Genomic DNA, 21,113 nt, shown 5'->3' with positions numbered 1-21,113 from the left:
GGGCATTCAGGTATATCACGTTTTAAACCTGGAGTACATAACAAACCCAAAGATTATTTTACCACAGAATACCAAAGCTTAATCCACACAGCAGGTAGCCATTTACTGGTGCAGCTTTTACATGAGTTGACAGATTACTGTATTTGCATTTTGTTGACTTTTAAGGTGTTAACCGCCCAGAAGGTACGATTAACTGGACTATAAAGTATATTGTTCCTGGCCACGTCAATCCCTGTTATTTTTATTTGTTTGTTTGTCTTTACAATCAAGCGGTGTATAAAAATTTTAAGAAATAAAACAAACGTAGGAAGTTCCATAGCTGAAACCAGGGAAAAGAGCGCGTGGGGTGTGTGTAAAATAATAACCCTCCAATACTGAGCTTGAGGGGACCGTTAGTATTGACCCTGTATTAGGCAGCGCCCTATTCCTCCCAGCCTAATCATCATCATCCCGACGCCCCTCTTTGTACAAAAAGAAACATTTGCGGCTGGTGGACAACCAAAATCTTAACGCCTCCCTTCACCAACAACACTGGGAGGGGGAGGGGAAAGCACGCGTCATTTTCTCCTCTACGCCAATCCCGCGGCTCTCTCCTGTTTAGTCCCGCCCACGCTGTTTTTTGACGTCTCTGCCCGTTGGCGCCGTTGGTCGCGAGCGCTCGGCTGGTCGCCTCCTTCGAGTAGGAGGAGCCAAAATGGCGGCTAAGGTGAGTGGTTCCCCTCGTGCTTATCATCCTACCTTCTGCCCCCTCCCCTCCCCTGCCTCCCCTCCCAGGAAAGGCTTCGTGAGGCGCCCTCCTTTTGAGTGGGCAGCGCTTAAACGGCACAGATGACACACAGGGTGAGCTTTTCCCTTCTTTTAAAGGACGCCTTAACTTTCTTGAATGCGGTCGTGGAGATGCGAGGGGCGCCTCAGCATGTGCAGAGCGCCCCCGCTTCCATGCCTCATAGCATGTATGGCCCAGCTTTCCTCCGCTCTCCAGGTAGCCTCAAGGTAGTGGGCACGGTTTCTTTACCCTGGTCTCCTAGGGGCTGGTCTGACACCCAGCTTTTCCACGCCTGGGTGGCCAAGGACTGATGGGAGTTGTAGTCCAAATCATCTGGACACCTCCAGGTTGGGAAAGGCTGCAACCACCATGCTGCTCAGCTGGTGGAGCTCGGTGTGGCTTGGCAATGCATTGTTATTGTTATATTATTACTATGTTTTCTTTTGGTTGTTTAACAGTAACAGTCACAAAACTACATCCCACTACAGTGGAACCTCGGGTTGCGGATGTAATCCGTGACGGAGGCACGCCCGCAACCTGCAGCGTTCGTAACCTGCAGCGCCACGGCTGCACACGTGCGTGATGCGACTTGACACTTCTGTGCTTGCACGAAGGGCAATTTAGCGCTTCTGCACAAGTGGCGAAACCCAGAAGTAACCCTTTCCCATCATGCCACAGTCATGTGCAGAAGCAAAGCTTACCTTCAAGTACTTCCGGGTTTCCCACAACCTGAAAACACATAACCCGAAGCGTCTGTAACCCAAGGTACCACTGTACTCCCCACTTTGGCACAGCTGAAATGAATTGGACTTTGGGTAACCAGGAATGGATCCATGAACTGTCTGACTGTGTGGAACTCGTATTCAGTTATGACACTAAATATATATATATATATATATATATTCTGGGCTCGGAATTCTCTTATTCGATCTCTCTTGCATCTGGCTCTGGCTGGTGGATTTATCGGCTCTAGCAAGCAAAGCAGATCCCATTCTGCCTGCCTTTGCTCTTAAAAAGTCCCAACTCTGAAAAAGAAAAGTCCCAACTCTGCTTCTTTCCTACTGCTGCAGCTTCAGCGAGGAAATCTTAAGTGCTCTCAGGTTCTTATAAAGCTGCTGTTGAGTTTCAGGCATAGTCCTGAAAACGAAAGCGTGTCTGAGTGTCTGAGCAGGTGCAGAGTGCTGCCTCCTGTGTCCACTCTGTTCTGTCGCTTTCCTTCTACTCCCTAGTGGGAAAATGTATAGCAATTCTTAGAACTGCTGGACATTAAAGACTAGTTAAGATGAGGAAAGTATCTAAACATGTGTGGTTCCATCTCCATCTTGTTCTTCTGAATAACTGCTGAATAACATACAAATCTCGAAATTGAGTGATGATCTGTGATCAGACTTTTCAAATAGAGAAAAAAGCTTCAAACCCAGGTCTTAAATTATTGGGGATCATGCTAAAAGTTAAATGTTTTCATCACATTTATAATATTGTATGCACCTTAAAACATCTTAAGATTACACCCAAACCTAAAAGTACAAACAACCTAAAAGTTGTTTGTACTTCTATAAGCCCTCTTGTGTTTGGATGGTGTCATTTTTTGCTATATGGGATCCACAATCAAAGAATGAGTTTGCTATTAGCATATAGCAAGAGTGGCTAAGTTGTAGCATGCAGACTGGATCTATTCTTCCCAAAAGGATGGGTAAATGGGTATGTCCTCCAAGATCCCCAGCGATTTGGCAATTTAAGATGAAAAATAATAATCTTAATGTAATTCCCACTGTAGTGCTGTGGAGTTTCCTCTGTGGGACTGGAAGGGCTGCCAGCTTTCCAAAAAAATTGTGCCTCTGGTTCAGCATACCTTGCAAAGGCACCTCTTGTCTCTCGAGTGCCACATAATGCACTTGTAAGGAACTGATCTTTGAGTGGCAGCTCCTCACAGTCTGGAGCTCCCTGCCCATTGACAGCAGGCAGGCACTTTCATTGAACACTTTTTGGTGCCTACAAAAACTTTTTGTTTAGTCAAACTTGCTCTTACTCATTTTGCATTTTTATAAACCTTTTAACAATTATTTTTATTGACAATTTTAATGTATATTTTATATTATTTGTAAAGGTTTTGCTTACAGTTAAGTGGTATGAAAATTTTGTTAAGCAAGTAAATCAGAGCTTTCCAAACTGTGTGTCGTGACATGTTCATGTATCAGCTGCAGTGTGTAGGTGTGTCATGCGAATACAGCTCGCTCTCCTGCCGGGGCTGGAAAAGGGTTAGTTTAACCTCCGGTTTGCTAGTAAAACTGAATTACTGTGTTTCAAAATGATGCATGTCTAAAAAATGTGTCACTAACATGAAAAGTTGGGAAAGCTCTGAAATAAAAATAGTGTGGGGCATGAAGGTCATAGTGTTCAGGAAACAGGAAGGTGCACTTCTTCCTGTTTCCCGAGCCCTGAAACATTATTGGTACCACCCCAGGGGGAGAAGAGGCTCTCTTTGCAAGGTAATTGAGGGTTTTCAATCCCCAGCACACTTCTTGGGTCCTCTCCTCACAGCCCAGCGATGGAAGCAAAGCTCTCCTGCTCCACTGCTAATCAGCGGAAGAGCTGTGTGGGGCAATGCTATCTGCCTGTGTGAGTGAATTGTATGTGTGAGCCTCCCTTTGTGTATACAGTGGTACCTTGGGGCCTCCTGCTGCCGCCGTGCCGCCAAAGCACAATTTCTGTTCTCATCATGAAGCAAAGTTCTTAACCTGAAGCATTATTTCTGGGTTAGCAGAGTCTGTAACCTGAAGCGTACCACCTGTACAGTGGTACCTCGGGTTACAGACACTTCAGGTTACAGACTCTGCTAACCCAGAAATAGTACCTCAGATTAAGAACTTTGCTTCAGGATGAGAACAAAAATTACACAGCGGCAGCGGGACACCCCATTAGCTAAAGTGGTGCTTCAGGTTAAGAACAGTTTCAGGTTAAGAACGGACGACCAGAACGAATTAAGTTCTGAACCCGAGGCACCACTGTATGTGGTATGTGTATTGGCCATTTAGGCCAAGCCTATAGATGGCATGCTGCCCTCAGAGGGTTGACAAAACTTCAATGAGCTCCTCAAGAAAAGAAAAGAAAAGAAAAGAAAAGAAAAGAAAAGGCTAGCCACCCTGTAGTTAAATGTTGCTCCAGTTTGAGCCCTCCGAAATGCAGCTAAAACAAAGTCATCCCCTGAGGCAGGATCTGTCTGAGCCTTGCCATTTTAATAGTTCTTTTCTGAATAAATCTTTCTTTTCAATAAACTGATTCAAAATAATTACTGGGCAGTGAAGTGATGTACAGTATCATTTTGTTAGTCGTTGCACAGTTGACTTCAGTAGACCTTCCAAAGCAGAGCAATTAGTGTCATTCAAGAATTGAGCTAATTCCAAAAGTCACAGCACAGTTCCTAGCCCTTTAAGTAGAGTGGAATGTGTGTTATAATACATACAGCTTTGTTTAACAGTTTGAATTTAAAAAAAACAAAACACTCCCACACAGTCTGCCCACTGAGTGCTGCTGTTTCCAAACATGTTTGTCATGTGACAAAATAGACATTTGAGCAATTTTGACACAACAGTGCACAAGAGCATAACTATTTTTTATTCTACAGCCACCTGAGGAAATGGCAGTGTGTGAAACATCTATTCCTCTCCCAGAGCTTCAGTTTCCAGAGTTTCCTGGGAAGAGGGATTGATTTTAAACTGCTCTGGGCATTGTCACCCTGTGAGGAGAATAGGGGTTTCCTAATGATTCTCAGCACCCATAGCAAACTACAGTTCCTGCAATTCTTTAGACTCATTGGATGACCTTGTTGAGGACTGGAATAACCGGCTCTTGGCAGCCATTGATGAGATCGCGCCTAAGCGCCCTCTGCGACCCCGTCGAAACCGGGCCCCTTGGTTTACTGAGGAGCTCCGGAAAATGAAGCGGGATCTCAGACGGCTAGAGCGAGTATGGCGACGGACTCGTGACGGAGCCTCAAGAATATCTTATAGGATGCTTATGAAAGCCTATGAGATGGCTATGAAAGCTGCTAAGAAATCTTACTTTGCAGCTTCCATTGCATCCGCTAGCTCTCGCCCGGCACAACTTTTTAGAATACCGTATTTTTCGCACTATAGGACGCACTTTTTCCCCTCCAAAAATGAAGGGGAAATGTGTGTGCGTCCTATGGTGCGAATGCAGGCTTTCGCTGAAGCCTGGAGAGCGAGAGGGGTCGGTGCGCACCGACCCCTCTCGCTCTCCAGGCTTCAGGAGAGCCCCACCGCCAGCCCCACAAGCTCGGGGGACAGCGGGAGAGGCGCAGCGCGCCATCCCGCTGTCCCCCGACTTGGTTAGAAGGCTGGCGGGGGGGGAAGCCTGCTCCTCCCCGTCGCCAGCCCCGCAAACTCGGGAGACAGCGGGAGAGGCGCAGCGCGCCATCCCGCTGTCTCCCGACATGGTTTGGAGGCTGGCGGAGGGCTTCCTCCTCCCCCAGCCCCGCAAGCTCCCAGAGCGATGCCAAAGCTGCATGCAGCTTCGGCATGGCTCTGGGTCCCGTTCTGGGGGAGGGGGAAGCTCGGGCTTCCCCCGCCCCAGCCCCGCGCCTGGCGGGGGGGGAATAATTTTTTTTTGCCTTTATTCCCCCCCCCCCAAATCTAGGTGCGTCCTATGGACCGGTGCGTCCAATAGTGCGAAAAATACCGTAATTAGATCAATAACGTCCTTAGGAGGACAACCAAATTTAAGCACAAATTCGACCCACAGCTGTGAGGCATTCGCGAGCTTTTTTGCGGAGAAAGTCCTGTTGCTCCGCCGTGACCTCCCTGCCAATTTAGATACAGTGACTGAACTGGAGGCCCCTCGACTGACTTCAGGTCCAGTGTTGGACCATTTCGATCGAATACTCCCTGCTGATGTGGATAGATTCCTTCAAGTTGGTAGGCCCACCACCTGCCTCCTTGATCCGTGCCTGTCTTGGCTGATTAGGGAGTGTCCAGATGTTGCGCGGACCCCCCTGGTTGAAATTATCAATTTGTCCCTTGACATGGGGGCATTCCCAGGGGAACTGAAGGAAGCAGTGGTATGTCCACTCTTAAAGAAAACTTCATTAGATCCCTTAGACCTATCCAATTACCGCCCAGTTTCAAATCTTCCATATCTGGGTAAGGTAATTGAGAGAGCAGTTGCTGAACAGCTTGGTAGGTTTCTAGAGGAAACATCGGCTTTAGATCCATTTAGGTCCGGTTTCCGTCCTGGTTTTTGGACCGAGACTGCTCTGGTTGCCCTAACAGACAATCTCCGTAGACAGCTGGATCGAGGCGGGTCAGGACTGGTGATCCTTTTAGATTTGTCAGCAGCCTTTGACATGGTTGATCATGATCTTCTGGACCACCGCCTCGCAGACGTGGGGATACAGGGCATAGCCCGTAACTGGCTGTGCTCTTTTATCTCTGGTCGGGGACAGAGGGTGGCACTAGGGAGGGAAATGTCGTCGCGCCACTCCTTGGTGTGTGGAGTGCCGCAGGGCGCAATCCTCTCCCCAATGCTTTTTAACATCTTTATGCGCCCCATTGCCCAGATTATCTGGAGCTTTGGGCTGGGCTGTCACCAATATGCTGATGACACTCAGCTCTATCTGCTGATGGATGGCCACACCGACTCAGCCCCAAACACACTGACCAGATGCTTGGAAGTTGTGGCTGGATGGTTTTGTGGGAGCCGATTGAAACTAAATCCTTCGAAGACAGAGGTCCTATGGCTGGGTCACGATGGCAACTCCCTTCTCTTGCGGGGGCCCAATTAGTGCCATTGCCTTCCATTAAGAGTTTGGGTGTAATCCTTGACGCCTCCCTTTCCATGGAGGCACAAGTTACAGCAACAGCCAAGGCGACATTTTTCCATCTTCGCCGCATCAAGCAGTTGGTCCCTTACCTTTCCCGCCCCGACCTGGCCACAGTGATCCATGCGATGGTCATCTCCAGGCTTGACTACTGTAATTCGCTCTACGCGGGGCTGCCCTTGAAGCTGTCCCAGAAACTCCAGCGGGTGCAGAATGCTACAGCGAGACTCCTCACGGGGTCCCTGCCATGGGAGCATATTCACCCAGTGCTTTTCAAGCTGCACTGGCTCCCGGTGGAGTACAGGGTCAGATTTAAGGTGCTGCTTTTGACCTTTAAAGCCCTTCACGGCCTAGGATCCTCTTACCTACGGAACCGCCTCTCCCGGTATGCCCCGCGGAGAGCCTCAAGGTCCATAAATAGCAACACCCTAGTGGTCCCGGGCCCTAAGAAAGTTAGATTGGCTTCAACCAGAGCCAGGGCCTTTTCAACTCTGGCTCCGGTCTGGTGGAACGCTCTGCCTCACAAGACCAGGGCCCTGCAGGATCTGATTTCTTTCCGCAGGGCCTGTAAGACAGAGTTGTTCCGCCTGGCCTTTGGCTTGGAGCCAATTTGATTCCCTCCCTCTCTTTCTTTTTTCTTTTCCTTCTGCGATGAGGCTACATTTTAATATTTTAATGTTTCAGTATTTTAATGTATTTTTTAATTTTGTTTTTAAGTTGTAATCATTTAACTTGTTTTTATTATTGCTTGTAAGCCGCTCTGAGCCCAGCCTTGGCTGGGGAGGGCGGGGTATAAATAAAAATTATTATTATTATTATTATTATTATTATTATTATTATTATTATTATTATTATTTCTTTGGGGGAAGCCATGGCTGTTCAAGTGGCATCATGGTGTTTAAAACGTATGATGCAGATGTGGCCTTTATCCTGCCACAACTCTTTTATACTTGTGGCTTTGGAAGATACAAGTTAAGTTGCAGAATGGGTATCTGGGCAGAGAGTACTTTCACATGCTTTCTGTCCTTCATCCCTTAAGTACTTACTTCATTATTCGGCTCTCCCAAGAAAGATAAAATGTGAACTTATTTCCTCTAGCTATAAATTACATATTCGAGTTGCAGCCACTCTTATGCACCTTAACATCAAAAGAGCAGAGAAATCTCCTATCTTGCAGGCCGATTCTGGATACAAGGATACATTTTTATCACACTTGATATTTAAAGGACTAGATAAAATTTGGCTGAGAGCATTTTATCACTTTATAAGTCAGATTCTGAACGTTTACCACATTTATCACACATGCGCCTTCTCCTGAGTTAATCATTTCATTCTGCTGTATTCTTCCTAATACTCTTTCTATGCTCCTGCTCATTAATGTTCAGTGACTTCAAAGTGTGAGAGTTAATTGCTCTTAGGGGATGGGCAATACTCCCCCCTTTTCTGCATGCTTAAAAAAAAAAGAAAGAAATCACACAGTTGACAGTCCTGGTATAATTTCAGAATGCCATTTTCTTTTGTGCTTTCCCATCAAATATCTAATTTTTGCATTTTTCTTTCCCCTCTGTGCTTCATTTGTCCGCCCCTCTGTCTATTCCTGCAACACGGTCAGTTTGCTTCATTGTCTGTTTCTTTTTCTGCTGTAGCTAGCTTGATACTTTACATCCCAAATGAGGAGCATTTGTCCCTCCAGATGTTGCCAGACTACTTATCATCTCATGTTTCAATCCTTTTTAATATTTTATTTTTAAATTGTTGTAGCCCACCTGGGCCTCAACATGGAGAAATCAAATAAATAATAATGTTGATATGTGGAAAAGATCACCAGAAATGCATTCTGTTGGGAGGAGACTTTAATCCACAAATTAGTTAAACGTGGTGTCCTTATATTCAACTGTTGGCTCCATTCCTCAATGGCTGTATTTGCATATCACTGTAAACTATGGTTAATGGTTTGACAAACAAATTTCATCGTGAAGCCAGGTATTGGTTGCTGCCTTGCCAATTATGGTTTGAGTGAAACAAACCACAATTCTCAGTTCATGCATAACACTAAGTCAGAGATTTTGGCTTGTTGATCCCACACGGAAAAAATGAAAGTGCATGTGATATCAACATTATTGGTAAGTCATTAGCAGTGGTTTGCAATGATGTCTGAAATGGGCTAGTGTGGGAATTAATAAATACAACACAGTAATAAAACCTTCATTAAAATCCAGTACAGCTTCCTTAAGTTGTAACGTGACTATGGGGCTTATCAAGCATTAACTCATGATAAAAAAAATGCAGTAAAAATGGTTTGTTATGCTAATTCACCTCCACTGGCATTTTATCCTTAAAGAGGTGAGAGCATAAGACATTTCCTGGTAGGAATGAATTTGATTATTAGAGGGGAAGAGGAGATGCAGCACTTGGAACAAGTAGTTTCCAGAGATGCAACATAATAGGGAATGGATAGCATATTGCAGAGAGAAGGTAACTGACACAAGCTGCATACATACTATCCATTTAAAGTACATAACTTCCCTGAAAGAATCCTAGAGACTAGTTTATTAAGTGTGCTAGTAATTGCAGCTCTGAGAAGAAAACTACAGTTCCCAGGATTCTTTGTGTTAAGCCATGTGCATTAACTGTATGGTGTATGTGCATATTAATTTGTAGAATTCACTGCCACAATAAAATGTGGTGGCTGTTGGCTTAGAAGGCTTTCCAATGACAATTTCATAGGCTATCATTTCCATTCAGTATATACTGAGTAGCAGTATATTAGAGGGACATGGGTGGTGCTGTGGGTTAAACCACAGAGCCTAGGACTTGCTGATCAGAAGGTCAGCGGCTCGAATCCCCGTGAGCGGGTGAGCTCCAGTTGCTCGGTCCCTGCTCCTGCCAACCTAGCAATTCGAAAGCATGTCAAAGTGCAAGTAGATAAATAGGTACCACTCTGGCGGGAAGGTAAATGGTGTTTATGTGCGTTGCTCTGGTTCGCCAGAAGTGGCTTAGTCATGCTGGCCACATGACCCGGAAGCTGTACGCCGGCTCCCTCAGCCAGTAAAGCGAGATGAGCGTTGCAACCCCAGAGTTGGCCACGACTGGACCTAATGGTCAGGGGTCCCTTTAAGTACTATTGCAGAGCAACACTGGATGAAAGTTCCTGTTTTCTTGCCCAGCTGCTTAACTCTCTGGAAGCAGTTGGTAGAGCATGAGACTCTCAATCGCAGGGTCATGGGTTCAGGCCCCACACTGGGCAAAATATTCCTGCATTGGACTAAATCAGGGGTCAGCAAACTTTTTCAGCAGTCCACTGTTCCTCAGACCTTGGGGGGGGGGGCGGACTATATTTGAAGGGGAAAAATGAACAAATTCCTATGCCCCACAAATAACCCATAGATGTATTTTAAATAAAACACACATTATACTCATGTAAAAACACCAGGCAGGCCCCACAAATAACCCAGAGATGCATTTTAAATAAAAGGACACATTCTACTCATTCCTGGACCGTCTACTGATTCCTGGACCGTCCACAGGCCAGATTTAGAAGATGATTGGGCCGGATCTGGCCCCTGTGCCTTAGTTTGCCTATCCATGGACTAGGCTAGATGATCCTTGTGGTCCCTTCGAACTCTACATTTCTGTGATCAGGCTTCACAGATTGTTGGTCTAATTGAGCAATGCTCTTCCACTCTTTTCCATGGTTTTTTTGTCTTCTTGAGGTCTCAAAACTTTGACCTTTTTAATGAATATATATTTTAAAACATTCTTGCTATATTCTGTAAACGCCATTTGAGCATTAGAGAGCAGACTTCTGTGTAGCGTCCTCATTCATGCCTATACCTTTAAGGTAGTTTTGCTCCCACTAAATGTTGTTAAAATATGAACATAGGAAACTGTCTGATATTGAGTGAGGCCTTGGGGGTCCATCTAGTTCAGCATTGTCTACACTAATTGCAGTGGTTCTCTAGGCTTTCTTTCTCAGCCCTGCCTTTAAGACATCAGGGATTGAACCTGGGACCATCTGCATACAAGACAGATGGTCTCCCACTGAGATGTGTCCCTTCCTTCATCTTGGGAGATATTTTAGGTATTTTTTAATTCTAAGGATTTCTACAGTGATCCTGCATTTTACCAGCACATTATTGCAGCAGACCATGCATAATGCATCTTCAGTGTACACATGGTGCTTCACAGTGACAAATATTCTTTAAAATGTGAGTCCCTGCACCAAGAAGCTTAGGACCACATCACAAGTAATATTCCTGAAAAGCGTATTTTAAGGAAACAATTCAATAAATTATAGTAAGCAACTTCCTTGGTACCCAAAAAGGATTAGTTTGAACAACCTGAACATTTGCAATTTGGAAACCTTTTCTACACCTACCCCCCCCCCCCTTGCAGTGAGAATGTTCATGTTTCTTAAAATGCTTTTGTATACATTTTTTTCAATTCTGTATTTTCCTATATCAGATGTATGAAAAACAATAATTTATTGTGCTTATACTCTTTAGCAGACTTAGCTGGTGAATGGATATTGTTGTTGAACTTGGTCTGAATATTGATGAACATGTGCATTTATTCATTCATTCATTTATTTGCTATTCAGCGATTAAGCTTCTTTCTTGCTTTCTTTTGGCCTCTACCCCCCACCCCCACCCCCAGATAGCAAAATGGGTGGCTTTTCCTACAGCCTTGGCAGGTGCATCTATTGTACATGCTGCATCTGAAGAGGAACCAGAATCTCGTCGCATGAAGGCACATCAGGTAGGATTAGTACCTGATTAGTACTCTTTAAAAATTGAATGAGCAGAAGCACCTAGGTGCAGTGAAGGCTTTCTTCTGAATTTTGTTTCACAGGAAACAGAACTATATAATAGAATGCAACAAGTGATATAGTAAAATAATAATAATAATGTGATGATGATGATGATTCTTGATGCTGCATCACTTACCATTGCAGATGATCCAAAAATGGAGGACTGAAAAGATAAGCTAATGCAAATATGTGATATAATACATAATATAATTTAAAGCTGAAGAGAAGCATTCCTTCTATAGTTTCAATGTTCATTTGTTGAGAACTGTTTCTTATGTAGCCAAGGTAGTACCGCTCACACAAGAAGGGGATACCCACAAGTTTTGGAGAGCCCAAAGGTTTGCATTTTAAAACAACCTGGGAGAGGGAGAGCCCAATAAGGACTGAGTGTGTGCTCGGTGTCTACAGAATGCTAAGTGATAGGGAAGGTATGGAACACCAGGGGCAGAGGCTATGCAGTGCAGCAGCTGGAATATTGAACAGCAGCACTCCACAGTGCAACATTTTGTTGCAAGTCCCACTTGAAAGACTGAATCACATTTGTACTTAAATTTACTGTGGCTTTTGTATTAATGCATAGGGGGGTTTTGAGGGGAGAGAGATTTGGTTGGCTTTCATCTTTGCTTTATTTATGCTTGATTGTTATCAATCTAGGTATGATGAACTTAAGAAGAGGGCAGTATACTGCAGCAACAAGCTCCACTACCATCTCTTGACCTCAACACATTCATCATATCTTGTGTACAGAGCCTACATATATACACTCTAACGTCTCCTGCACTCTGTACGTTAGGTACACAGAGTGGATAGGAGACCAGCATGAGGGCCTGCTACTGTGTTCCAGCTCCCTGCTCTACATATTCTTTGTGTAGGGCTAAAGAAGATTATGTTCTTGATTTCCACCCCACTTAGAGGCTTAAAACGTAGGACAACTGCTGCTGACATATGGTCCAAATGGTTCTCAAACTGTGTTCTGAGGGATCTTCAGGTTCGTCAATGAGAAAGTTGGTAATGGCTGGCAAGCTTCACTGAAAAACTGCTTGTCTGCCGCTACCAATTTCTCCTGCAGATGCAGTGGGGGTTTGGATGCATTTGAAAGACAACTCTTCGTTCATTCAAGTTAGGTGCTAGCTCAGCTGATCATAGTACCCCAGAACACAACCCTGAACCCTGTGCTGCGTACAGGTATTATGTGGTAGAGATGGTTATAGCTCAATGACAGAGTATCTGCTTTCTGTGCAAAAGGTCCCATCATTTCCAAGTAGGGCTGGGAGAGACCCTATCTGAAACTCTGAAAGGCCATTTCCAGTCAATGTAGACAATACTGAGCTAGATGGACCACTTTCTATGTTCCTAGATGTGCTGGGGACCTCAACAGCCATGTTGAAATGGAAGGAATTCTCTGAAAGTAGAATCCACTGCATTAGATGACTTAAGCTCAGATCCCTGTGTGTGTGTCATTTCCCTGATCATCCATATCCATGGCAAAATGTCGGGGTCAACTTACTGGCACTTAATGACCATACATGCCTACTTACACACAGAAGTCTTTGGATCTACCCTTTTATCCAGTAGATGTTAGTATCCAAAGTAGTTGTGGATATAGAACAACTCTTCTATTCATGCAAGTCTTGTACTACACAGGGAAATTTTGCTGGATTGAGGCCATGGATAAAATAATCCCATTCCAAGTATGTGGATTGCCCCTCCCTTTTCATGGTTTTCCTAAGACAAGCTTTGTTATAACTCCTATCCCCCCATTTCCTTCCAGCTTCCTATTTATAATGCACCACCTCTTAATTCAAGATACATTGATGAAAAGCCTGGCCGCTTGCAAAGTAGGATTTCATCAGTAAGAAACACAACAAGTTACTATGTCAATGGGTGCAAGGTAAGAATATTACTTAATTTAATAGATCAAGAATTCTCATACAGTGGTGCCCCGCAAAACGAATGCCTCGCAAGACGGAAAACTCACTAGACGAAAGAGTTTTCCGTTTTGGAGGTGCTTCGCAAAACGAATCCCCTATGGGCTTGCTTCGCAAGACGAAAATGTCTTGCGAGTTCCTGCGGGGTTTCCCCCCCCCTTTTTCTAAGCCGCTAAGCCGCTTATCAGCTGATCCGATAAGCAGATAAGCCGCTAAAAGCCGCTAATAGCGCTAATCCGCTAATCCGTCAATGGGCTTGCTTTGCAAGACGAAAAAACCGCTAGACGAAGAGAATCACAGAACGGATTCTTTTCGTCTTGCGAGGCACCACTGTACATGTCTTGCCATAAGTGAGCAATTGGTTAAATTGGAGTCAGCATGGAATAAGATTTCTATGAATTAGTTCAGTTCAGGATTTCCAGTGCATTTTGAGTTCAGAGTTCTTAGTCAAACCCTTAAGAAGAGAAGTAACATATTCAAACACTCTTAAAAAACCTTCTGCCTAGGAAGTTGTCCTTTTGGTAGAAGAAAAGTTAGGAGTAAGAATGATGTTCCTGCTTTAGGTTTGCTTTGTGTTATCTGGACCAACCTTTTTATGCCCACCAGTCAGTAATTTCTCTTTATTTTTGTTGTGTTTCAAAGCTTGGAGCGTAGTGACCTCTTGTGGTGTAAATTCAAAATAAATTTTCAGTGCCAAGTTTTGTTCACAAAACACCAGTGCAAAATAAACTGAAATGTATCATTGTGAAACACACAATATCTTTCCCACTGTGATGTCCCAAACTCTATTCCTTATTCGTTCCTGCAATATGTTATTTCAGCTGAAATAAATAACAGATGGTAGGGGAGGGAAAACTGAAGGGAAGATGAAGGTAGAGCATTGGGGAGGAGTTTTCCAAAACATTTTGTCTCTTGTTGAAATCAATGAGAGGGCAGTAAATGTAATTTCTCCTTCTTGACACATTCCCAACATGCCATCAGAATGCTTCCTCTTTGGCCTCTCTGAGGTTGGAGAGGAATCAGCTGCAGACCTTTCTGCAACCACAGGCAAAAGGCTTCCAACTACAGATCTTCCTTCCTGAGAGCAGACCTCTCTCTGTTTTCAGTCTGATGAAACTTTGGTCCCTAAGATGTCCTCCCAGAGACTATAGGAGTGCAGAGTTAGGATCTACTACATATTTTAGATAGTTGCACTATGCATTTGGATACCTCTTAAGATATCTTAACTAAATTTTGTGTGATATCTTAACTAAATTTTGTGTCCTAAGATCAAGGAGCAGTTTTTTGTTTATGTTTGGATACAGTTGAATGCCATTATAAATCAAGATTGTGGACTGAACCTTTTAAAAAAGATTTTATGGTTTCTTGGAATTCCTGAGCACCAGGTAGCAGGCAGCTTGTCCTAAATAAAGAAATATAATACATAAGATGTTCACCTAAAAATTGGTGCTGATGCATAAGAATGTTTACATCTTCTGGTGGTGCTAGAAAATATGATGTATCAAAAAGGCTAAATCAGAAAACCTCAAACACCTTATAAATGTAGCTTGTGCTATGCCAGTGGATTAATGCAATGAAATACAGTGGTGCACCGCAAGACGAATGCCTCGCAAGACGGAAAACCCGCAAGACGAAAGGGTTTTCCGTTTTGGAGGTGCTTTGCAAAACGAATTTCCTATGGGCTTGCTTCGCAAGACGACAATGCCTTGCAAGTTCCTGCGGGGGTTTTTCCTCCCCCCCCCTTTCCCTAAGCCGCTAAGCCACTTATCAGCTGATCCGACCAGCAGATAAGCTGCTAAAAGCCACTAATAGCGCTAATCCGCTAATCCGTCAATGGGCTTGCTTCGCAAGACGAAAAAACCGCTAGACGAAGAGAATCACAGAACGGATTCTTTTTGTCTTGCGAGGCACCACTGTAACAATTTCCTGTTATGTTTGTCTATCAGTAGTTACGATAGAAGGCAAGGGGGATGTGTGTTTGTATTTTATTTTGTTTGTATTTATATCCCATCTGTTTGTCTGATAACAGGCAACTGAGACAGCTGACAACATGGGGAAATTAATGCACAATAAAATAATAGGATGTTAATCTTAACAGCAGATGGTTCAGAAAGGCTAAGTTTATTTATTATTTGTGGCCTGGATCCAAAGCACCATGTGACTAGTTTTGCATGCCCAAGTGTGTTTGGATATATGATTCACAAAAAGCAGACTTCTTCAAAAACAGAAGTTTCATAAGCACCTGGTATGGGGGGCTGCTCTTCAAAGCGGACGTGTTCAAAATTCCACACACATATAAGGCCTTGGGCATACCTAATTAAAGTATCTTCTTGGGTCCCAGCCATTATTCAGTTTGGAGTATATGTGGGAGGGGGAGTGATTTTTACACAGCCTTGCTCCCTCTGACATTGAATGAGTTGCTGTTGGTAATGCAATGTGTACCACAGTGTAAATTAATAAAGCTGCCTTTTGTTTTTCTCTAGCTGAATAACTTTCCTATGTAAAGAGATCAAAAGTTTCATATTGAATATATTGTTCACTGCACATGCTATAGCAGAGTCACCATGTGGCATCCACAAATGCCTTCCCTGGAACCCATGAGGTTCCCTGCTCCTCTGCTTGCTGAAATTAGGCTTGAAGTATTATTTTGTAGCCAATAGAAAAGATTGTGGGGGTATTTGGTTGTGGGGGGTGTGTGTGTCATTGATAGTTTATCAGACTTACAAATGTGGCCACGGATCCAAAAAAGTTTGCAACCCTTGCTACAGTAATATTTTGCTATTGCTACAGTAATATTTTGCAGCATTGGGTAAAGGGTGTTAATAAAATATGGCACTATTTGCCCCCTACTTGCATCATATATACTGGTTCCAGATCCACAGAAGCAGCAGCACAGTAGGAGTCTCCTCATGCCCCACCACCAAAGAAGTGATAGCTGTGACAAATTTGTCATTACCAGCTATTAGATTGTTGGGGAAAGTCATGGGCTCAATCCAACACTTGCTTTTCTCTTGCCCTGCCTAAGACGTGATGTTGTTATTGCTGATGTTGCTGGACTACAGCTCCCATCATCCTTGAGCATTGAGCATTCTAGATGGAGTTGGACACAGGTCTCCACCCCATTGTTAAGTGATTCAGGAACATTGCACTTAAATCTGCCTCTTTTCCACCTCCTCCATGTTCCACTTGCTGATCAGTTATACTAAATTCAAAGAGCTGAATTACAAAGTGGGAAAATTTCCAGTGTTTTGTCTCCAACTGTTTGTCAATGTGATTATTTGATAAATATTAGGAGTTTTTAAGACAGTTGCATAAATATCAGATGGGGAAAATTATATTTTACTTTGTTTGTGCAGGATGCTTATCTCTTTGTCAAAAATGGGATAATATCATCTGTACAGTTTGGAAAAGGTGAGTGAGTATGTGCAAAGCTTAAATCTTTCATTTCTTTGTTCTTGGCCATGCAAATTACAAACCTTCTTAAAATGAGGCGACATTCCAGATTTTCATATAAATATTTTATATTTTCTTATAAATATTTTGCCCCACTGTAAATACAGCACAGTTAACAAAGTCTGAATTTGTATGAAGTAATCATTTCTACATCCAATTACAAATAAATTATTATTTTTATTAATTCTTAGAAAATAATATTCAGGCTTAGCAAATCTTGCTTCTTTATTTTTAAGATGCCTATGTTTACCTGAAGAATCCACCTCCAGAATTCCTTCCCAAAGTTGGTGTGATTACAGTTTCAGGACTGACTGGGCTAGTCCTTGCAAGAAAAGGTAAGGGATTACATGCTTATACGTTACTGTTATTATTATTAGTATTAATTTATTAATCACCTTCTGTACAAACATGTCAAAACAACTCACATTAAAAACAGAAAAAACAGTTTATAACTCATACACATAATCTCCCCCATTACATTTAAAACAAAACTAAGAGAGTACAAAATACACACTTATGGCAAAGACCCATTGAGCCAACTGGGAAAACATCCTAAAACAAAAAATAGTCTCCAGTTGTTTGCAGAAAGTGCAGATAGTGGGGCACTTGTTGTATCTCAACAAGAATGCTATCAACAGAACAGGAGCCAGCCCAGGCAAGCTGTTTAATGAATGGGGAGAGGCACAAAATGTCTATCCCCCTCCATTAAATGTGTTTGTAGCAAGGTTTAACAGAGGGGTAGGGAGGCCCTTCACCTATGTCTTATACTGGGTTAGCAAGCTGCCCTGTGGCCTCCCCACCCCTGGTTAAACATTTTTGCAGTCAGGTTTAATAGAGGAAGGAGAGTGCTTTACAAAACAGTTTAGCAACTGGTGAGCAAGGAGAGGGAGCAGGTGGGTAAGATACAAAGGGAGGGAGGGTTACTCATATGTTGGGGGAAGCCAGTTGATGAGGTGGGGTTGGTGAATGGAGCTGTGTGTGTGTGTGTGTGTGTGTGTGTGTGTGTGTGTGTGTTGCTTCCTTGCCACATTGGAATGTGGATCCTAATGCAGATGGTTACAAAGCTTGCTGTCCTGTGCACCTACCCCACTGTAAGTTTAATACATCCAAGTAGAATCATGAGGATGCATGCAATGGAACACATAGTACAGCCTTATGCCTTGTAGTCTGTAACTGTATCCAGATTCAGATGCTTTTGCAGCCTCATTCCCATTAAGAACAGAAGAGATGGGCAGTGTTGATACAGGCTGAAGATAGTTCACTTGACTGAATACTTGTCTATATAAAAATATTTCTTATACATTGGAAGCCAGTGTGGAGCCTAGCCTTATCAATATGATTGTTTTTGCTTAATGTTGCTTAAATCAGAGATGGGCAACCCATGGCCCTCTAGATGTTTCTGGGCTACACAACCTGTCATCTTTGGGATAGGACCTTGTCATCATTGGCCATGCTGGCTGGAACTGATGAGATCTTAATCCAATAGCATCTGCAGGGCTGTAGGTTCCTGGTCACTGCCTTATATGGTTGATTGATTGATTTTGCAGGATCTAGATTTAAGAAGATTTGCTATCCCTTTGGACTCTGCACATTGGGCATATCTGTTTGCTATCCAGCTCAGTCAGTAATTATTGCAAAGGTGAGTTCTATTAAATGGTGTATGAATGCTTTCCTTTTTATTGTTTAAAAATCTTGCCACTTGTTCATCACACTTTAGCATTTTAAACTGGAAAATTCTTTAAAGTTTAAAAGCACTAATAGATTGCTATCTATAATTGCGTTGTTCTTTCTTTCACTGTTGGCTGCATCACTGTTCATTGGAGAAGTCTTGTTAGCCTTGCCTATGCTACAATATTTTAAAAACTGGTTGTTCAGTACAATAACATTTCTAATATTAAACTAGGTAATAGGTGGAAAGGCCTATGCTGCAAGCCAGAAAACCTATGAAGCAATAGGATTGCTGTGGACCAAAAAGTCCACTACGGAAGTTCTACTCACCCAGGATAAAGATACTCAGGTAGGTTCTTTTCCAAAATCTACCCTTTAGCAGCATGGGCTAGTTATCTTTCTTTGATCTACATTGTGTTTGAAACACATGCATAAAAACAATAGTGTTGCAGATATCCAGCATCATTATTTTTCAGCCTTTGAACTTCCAAACGTGCAACAGATTTTTATATACTATATATAGTAGACTGGTTTGGAGACTGACAGATACTCTGCACATGTTAAGAGACATATTTTTGCTGCTATTTGTGTGTATTTTTAAATATTATACAAAATTCTGCAAAATATAGAGTGTTTTCAAACAGTATCTGGTGGCAATTATACATTCACCACATAAAATTATGGGTCACTGTCAAACAAAAAGAAGACATGAAGTAAAACCAAAATAAATAAACCATGGGCATATGAATGGATGGAAGGTAGTGACTAGAAATATTTATAGCATAGACATAATGGTTAAACAAGACAGGGTTATGAAACATGGACCCTATTACACCAATGGAAAGTATTTTAATGGGCACAATGACTATCAGCCATATTCATTTGTAAGCCAAGGAGGATCCTCAGCCAATTTGCTATTATTTTCTTATTTATACACTGCTATCCATGTGCATGACATTTTACATAGCAATATTAAGCAAAAGACAAGCCACCAATCTGTGAGGGAAAGACTGTAGCACAGTCTCTGTGTTGAGAAGGTCCAGAATTGAATCCCTGGCATCTCCAGGGCTGGAAAAGACTCCTATCTGAAACCTTGTAGAGCAGCACTTGCCAGCCTGGTGTCTTCCAGATGCTTTGCACCAGAGCTGGGGCTGGGGAAGTGGGCAGCAGATGGCACCAGATTGCTGAAAGCTAGTGTAGGCAATACTGGGTGATGGATCATTGATTTGACTCTAGTATAAGGCAACTTCCTATGTTACAAGGAGTGTTCTGCCTAAATTTAGATTTGGCAATATCAGGCTAATTTTACAATTTAGTCATTATTTCAACAGCAGCAAGTACTTGGAGCAGTTCCAGGAACAGACCATATTGTCTCAGAAGCTCGGAAGATAGCCCTTGAATCAGAAGAAAAGGTGAAATCATCACAAATGCAATTTCATGCAGAGAAGACACTTCTGCAGACAGATTCTGTTCCTTTGATAGCTGAAGCGAAACCGCCAAGTGTGAGATCAGGTATGAATAACCAGCAACTGTCCTGAAGATCTTAAGTGACAAGACAGTGCCAAACACATACACACACTAACACCTTTTTATACTTAACAGATGTGATGAAGGCAACAAAGTTTAAACCAGACCCCAGCCTCATGGACCATGGCCAGTCCAGCCCAGAAGATGTGGATATGTACAGTACCAGAAGCTAACAGAGCACAAACTCCCAAAAAATTTGGATTGCAATAATGATGGGACATTAAAATGGGGAAAGTTGTGATCTATATGGTGGTATTTGATCAGGTAATTCTTCAACCTGATCTTTAACTGCACAGCCAGTTCACTCACCCTTCCTTTCCACTTATCATTTGTTTCCCTATTACTTATTGCTACAAGTGTTCTTTTAATTTTTGGAAATCACGAGACAGCCAAAGGGTTTCAGATGAGATTGTCATTGTCAAGCTGGCTATTAATGTAAATCACTTGGAGAAACAGATTTCTGTGCCGCTCCTGCACAGATAATGAAGTGATAATGAAAAGAGAAATATTTAAACTTCTTTTCCTTGGGCTTATCTTTAGTCTAGGAGATGTGGCTGCTCAACACTGTAGCACTTTGCTAATATGCTGGCCTTTAAAAACTTGCTGTCATTCAGAGGAAAAGGGGGAAACATATTGATAATTATAGTTTATGGATATATAGGTATATATATAATTAAAAATGCATTTCCCAAACTGCTTGCTGTGGAGGTGTTTTGGTAGCTTCATACAGGACATGAATTTTCATCTGCTTTCTACAGTCCTTGTGTAGTGGCGAAGCGGGAATTTGCATATAAACCCAGCAGATGATACCAAGGCTATGTTCGCAGTTGTGAACGCAGGTATCTTCCTATTTCTCCACTTCCAGCCTCTGGGGCTGATTAGTCCTGTCAGGTATTTTATTTGACCTCAATTCCACTTTGGCCAAGTCACGCCCATCTACTCTATTCCTGATACAAAATCGGATGAAGTTGCGCCTGAGCCAAAAAGATCTACCAAAGAGAGCCAGCCAAAAAAGGCATACAGGATTAAACAACAGGGTGCTTCTGAGCACATTCTGAGCCAACACATTTGTTTTTCATACTAAAACTGAAGTGAGCGCGCAATCCTTTCACACACAATGCCACT

General features: G+C 42.9%; 1 protein-coding gene across 3 annotated transcripts; it reads left to right on the top strand.

Annotated features, from left to right (window-relative positions):
* Window positions 1-595: 595 nt before the first annotated feature.
* On the top strand, window positions 596-20,681 carry APOOL (apolipoprotein O like). 3 transcript variants are annotated; one of them, XM_083484818.1, is made up of 9 exons: window positions 596-706; window positions 11,259-11,360; window positions 13,184-13,303; window positions 16,697-16,751; window positions 17,030-17,128; window positions 18,341-18,432; window positions 18,697-18,810; window positions 19,796-19,973; window positions 20,064-20,681. In XM_083484818.1, the coding sequence occupies exons 1-9, from the start codon at window positions 695-697 to the stop codon at window positions 20,159-20,161; spliced, it is 870 nt and encodes a 289-aa protein (XP_083340944.1). In that variant the 5' UTR covers window positions 596-694; the 3' UTR covers window positions 20,162-20,681. The 3 variants fall into 3 exon arrangements, with proteins under 3 accessions (XP_083340944.1, XP_083340942.1, XP_083340943.1); XM_083484816.1 differs by having other exon boundaries at window positions 597-706; window positions 19,793-19,973; XM_083484817.1 differs by lacking the exon at window positions 596-706 and adding an exon at window positions 717-840 and having other exon boundaries at window positions 19,793-19,973.
* The last annotated feature ends 432 nt before the right edge of the window (window positions 20,682-21,113 follow it).

This window comes from Podarcis liolepis (genome assembly GCF_965112155.1).
Source record: "Podarcis liolepis genome assembly, chromosome: Z".
Classification (NCBI taxonomy): Eukaryota; Metazoa; Chordata; class Lepidosauria; order Squamata; family Lacertidae; genus Podarcis; species Podarcis liolepis.
This window is presented reverse-complemented; position numbering and strand designations above follow the sequence as displayed.

What these genes read in the sequence shown, in the direction of transcription:
- APOOL (XM_083484816.1), top strand. An exon ending in ACTATGTCAATGGGTGCAAG is followed by an intron (nt 13,304 to 16,696) that starts GTAAGAATATTA and finishes TTGTTTGTGCAG; the next exon opens with GATGCTTATCTCTTTGTCAA. An exon ending in ATCTGTACAGTTTGGAAAAG is followed by an intron (nt 16,752 to 17,029) that starts GTGAGTGAGTAT and finishes TTTATTTTTAAG; the next exon opens with ATGCCTATGTTTACCTGAAG.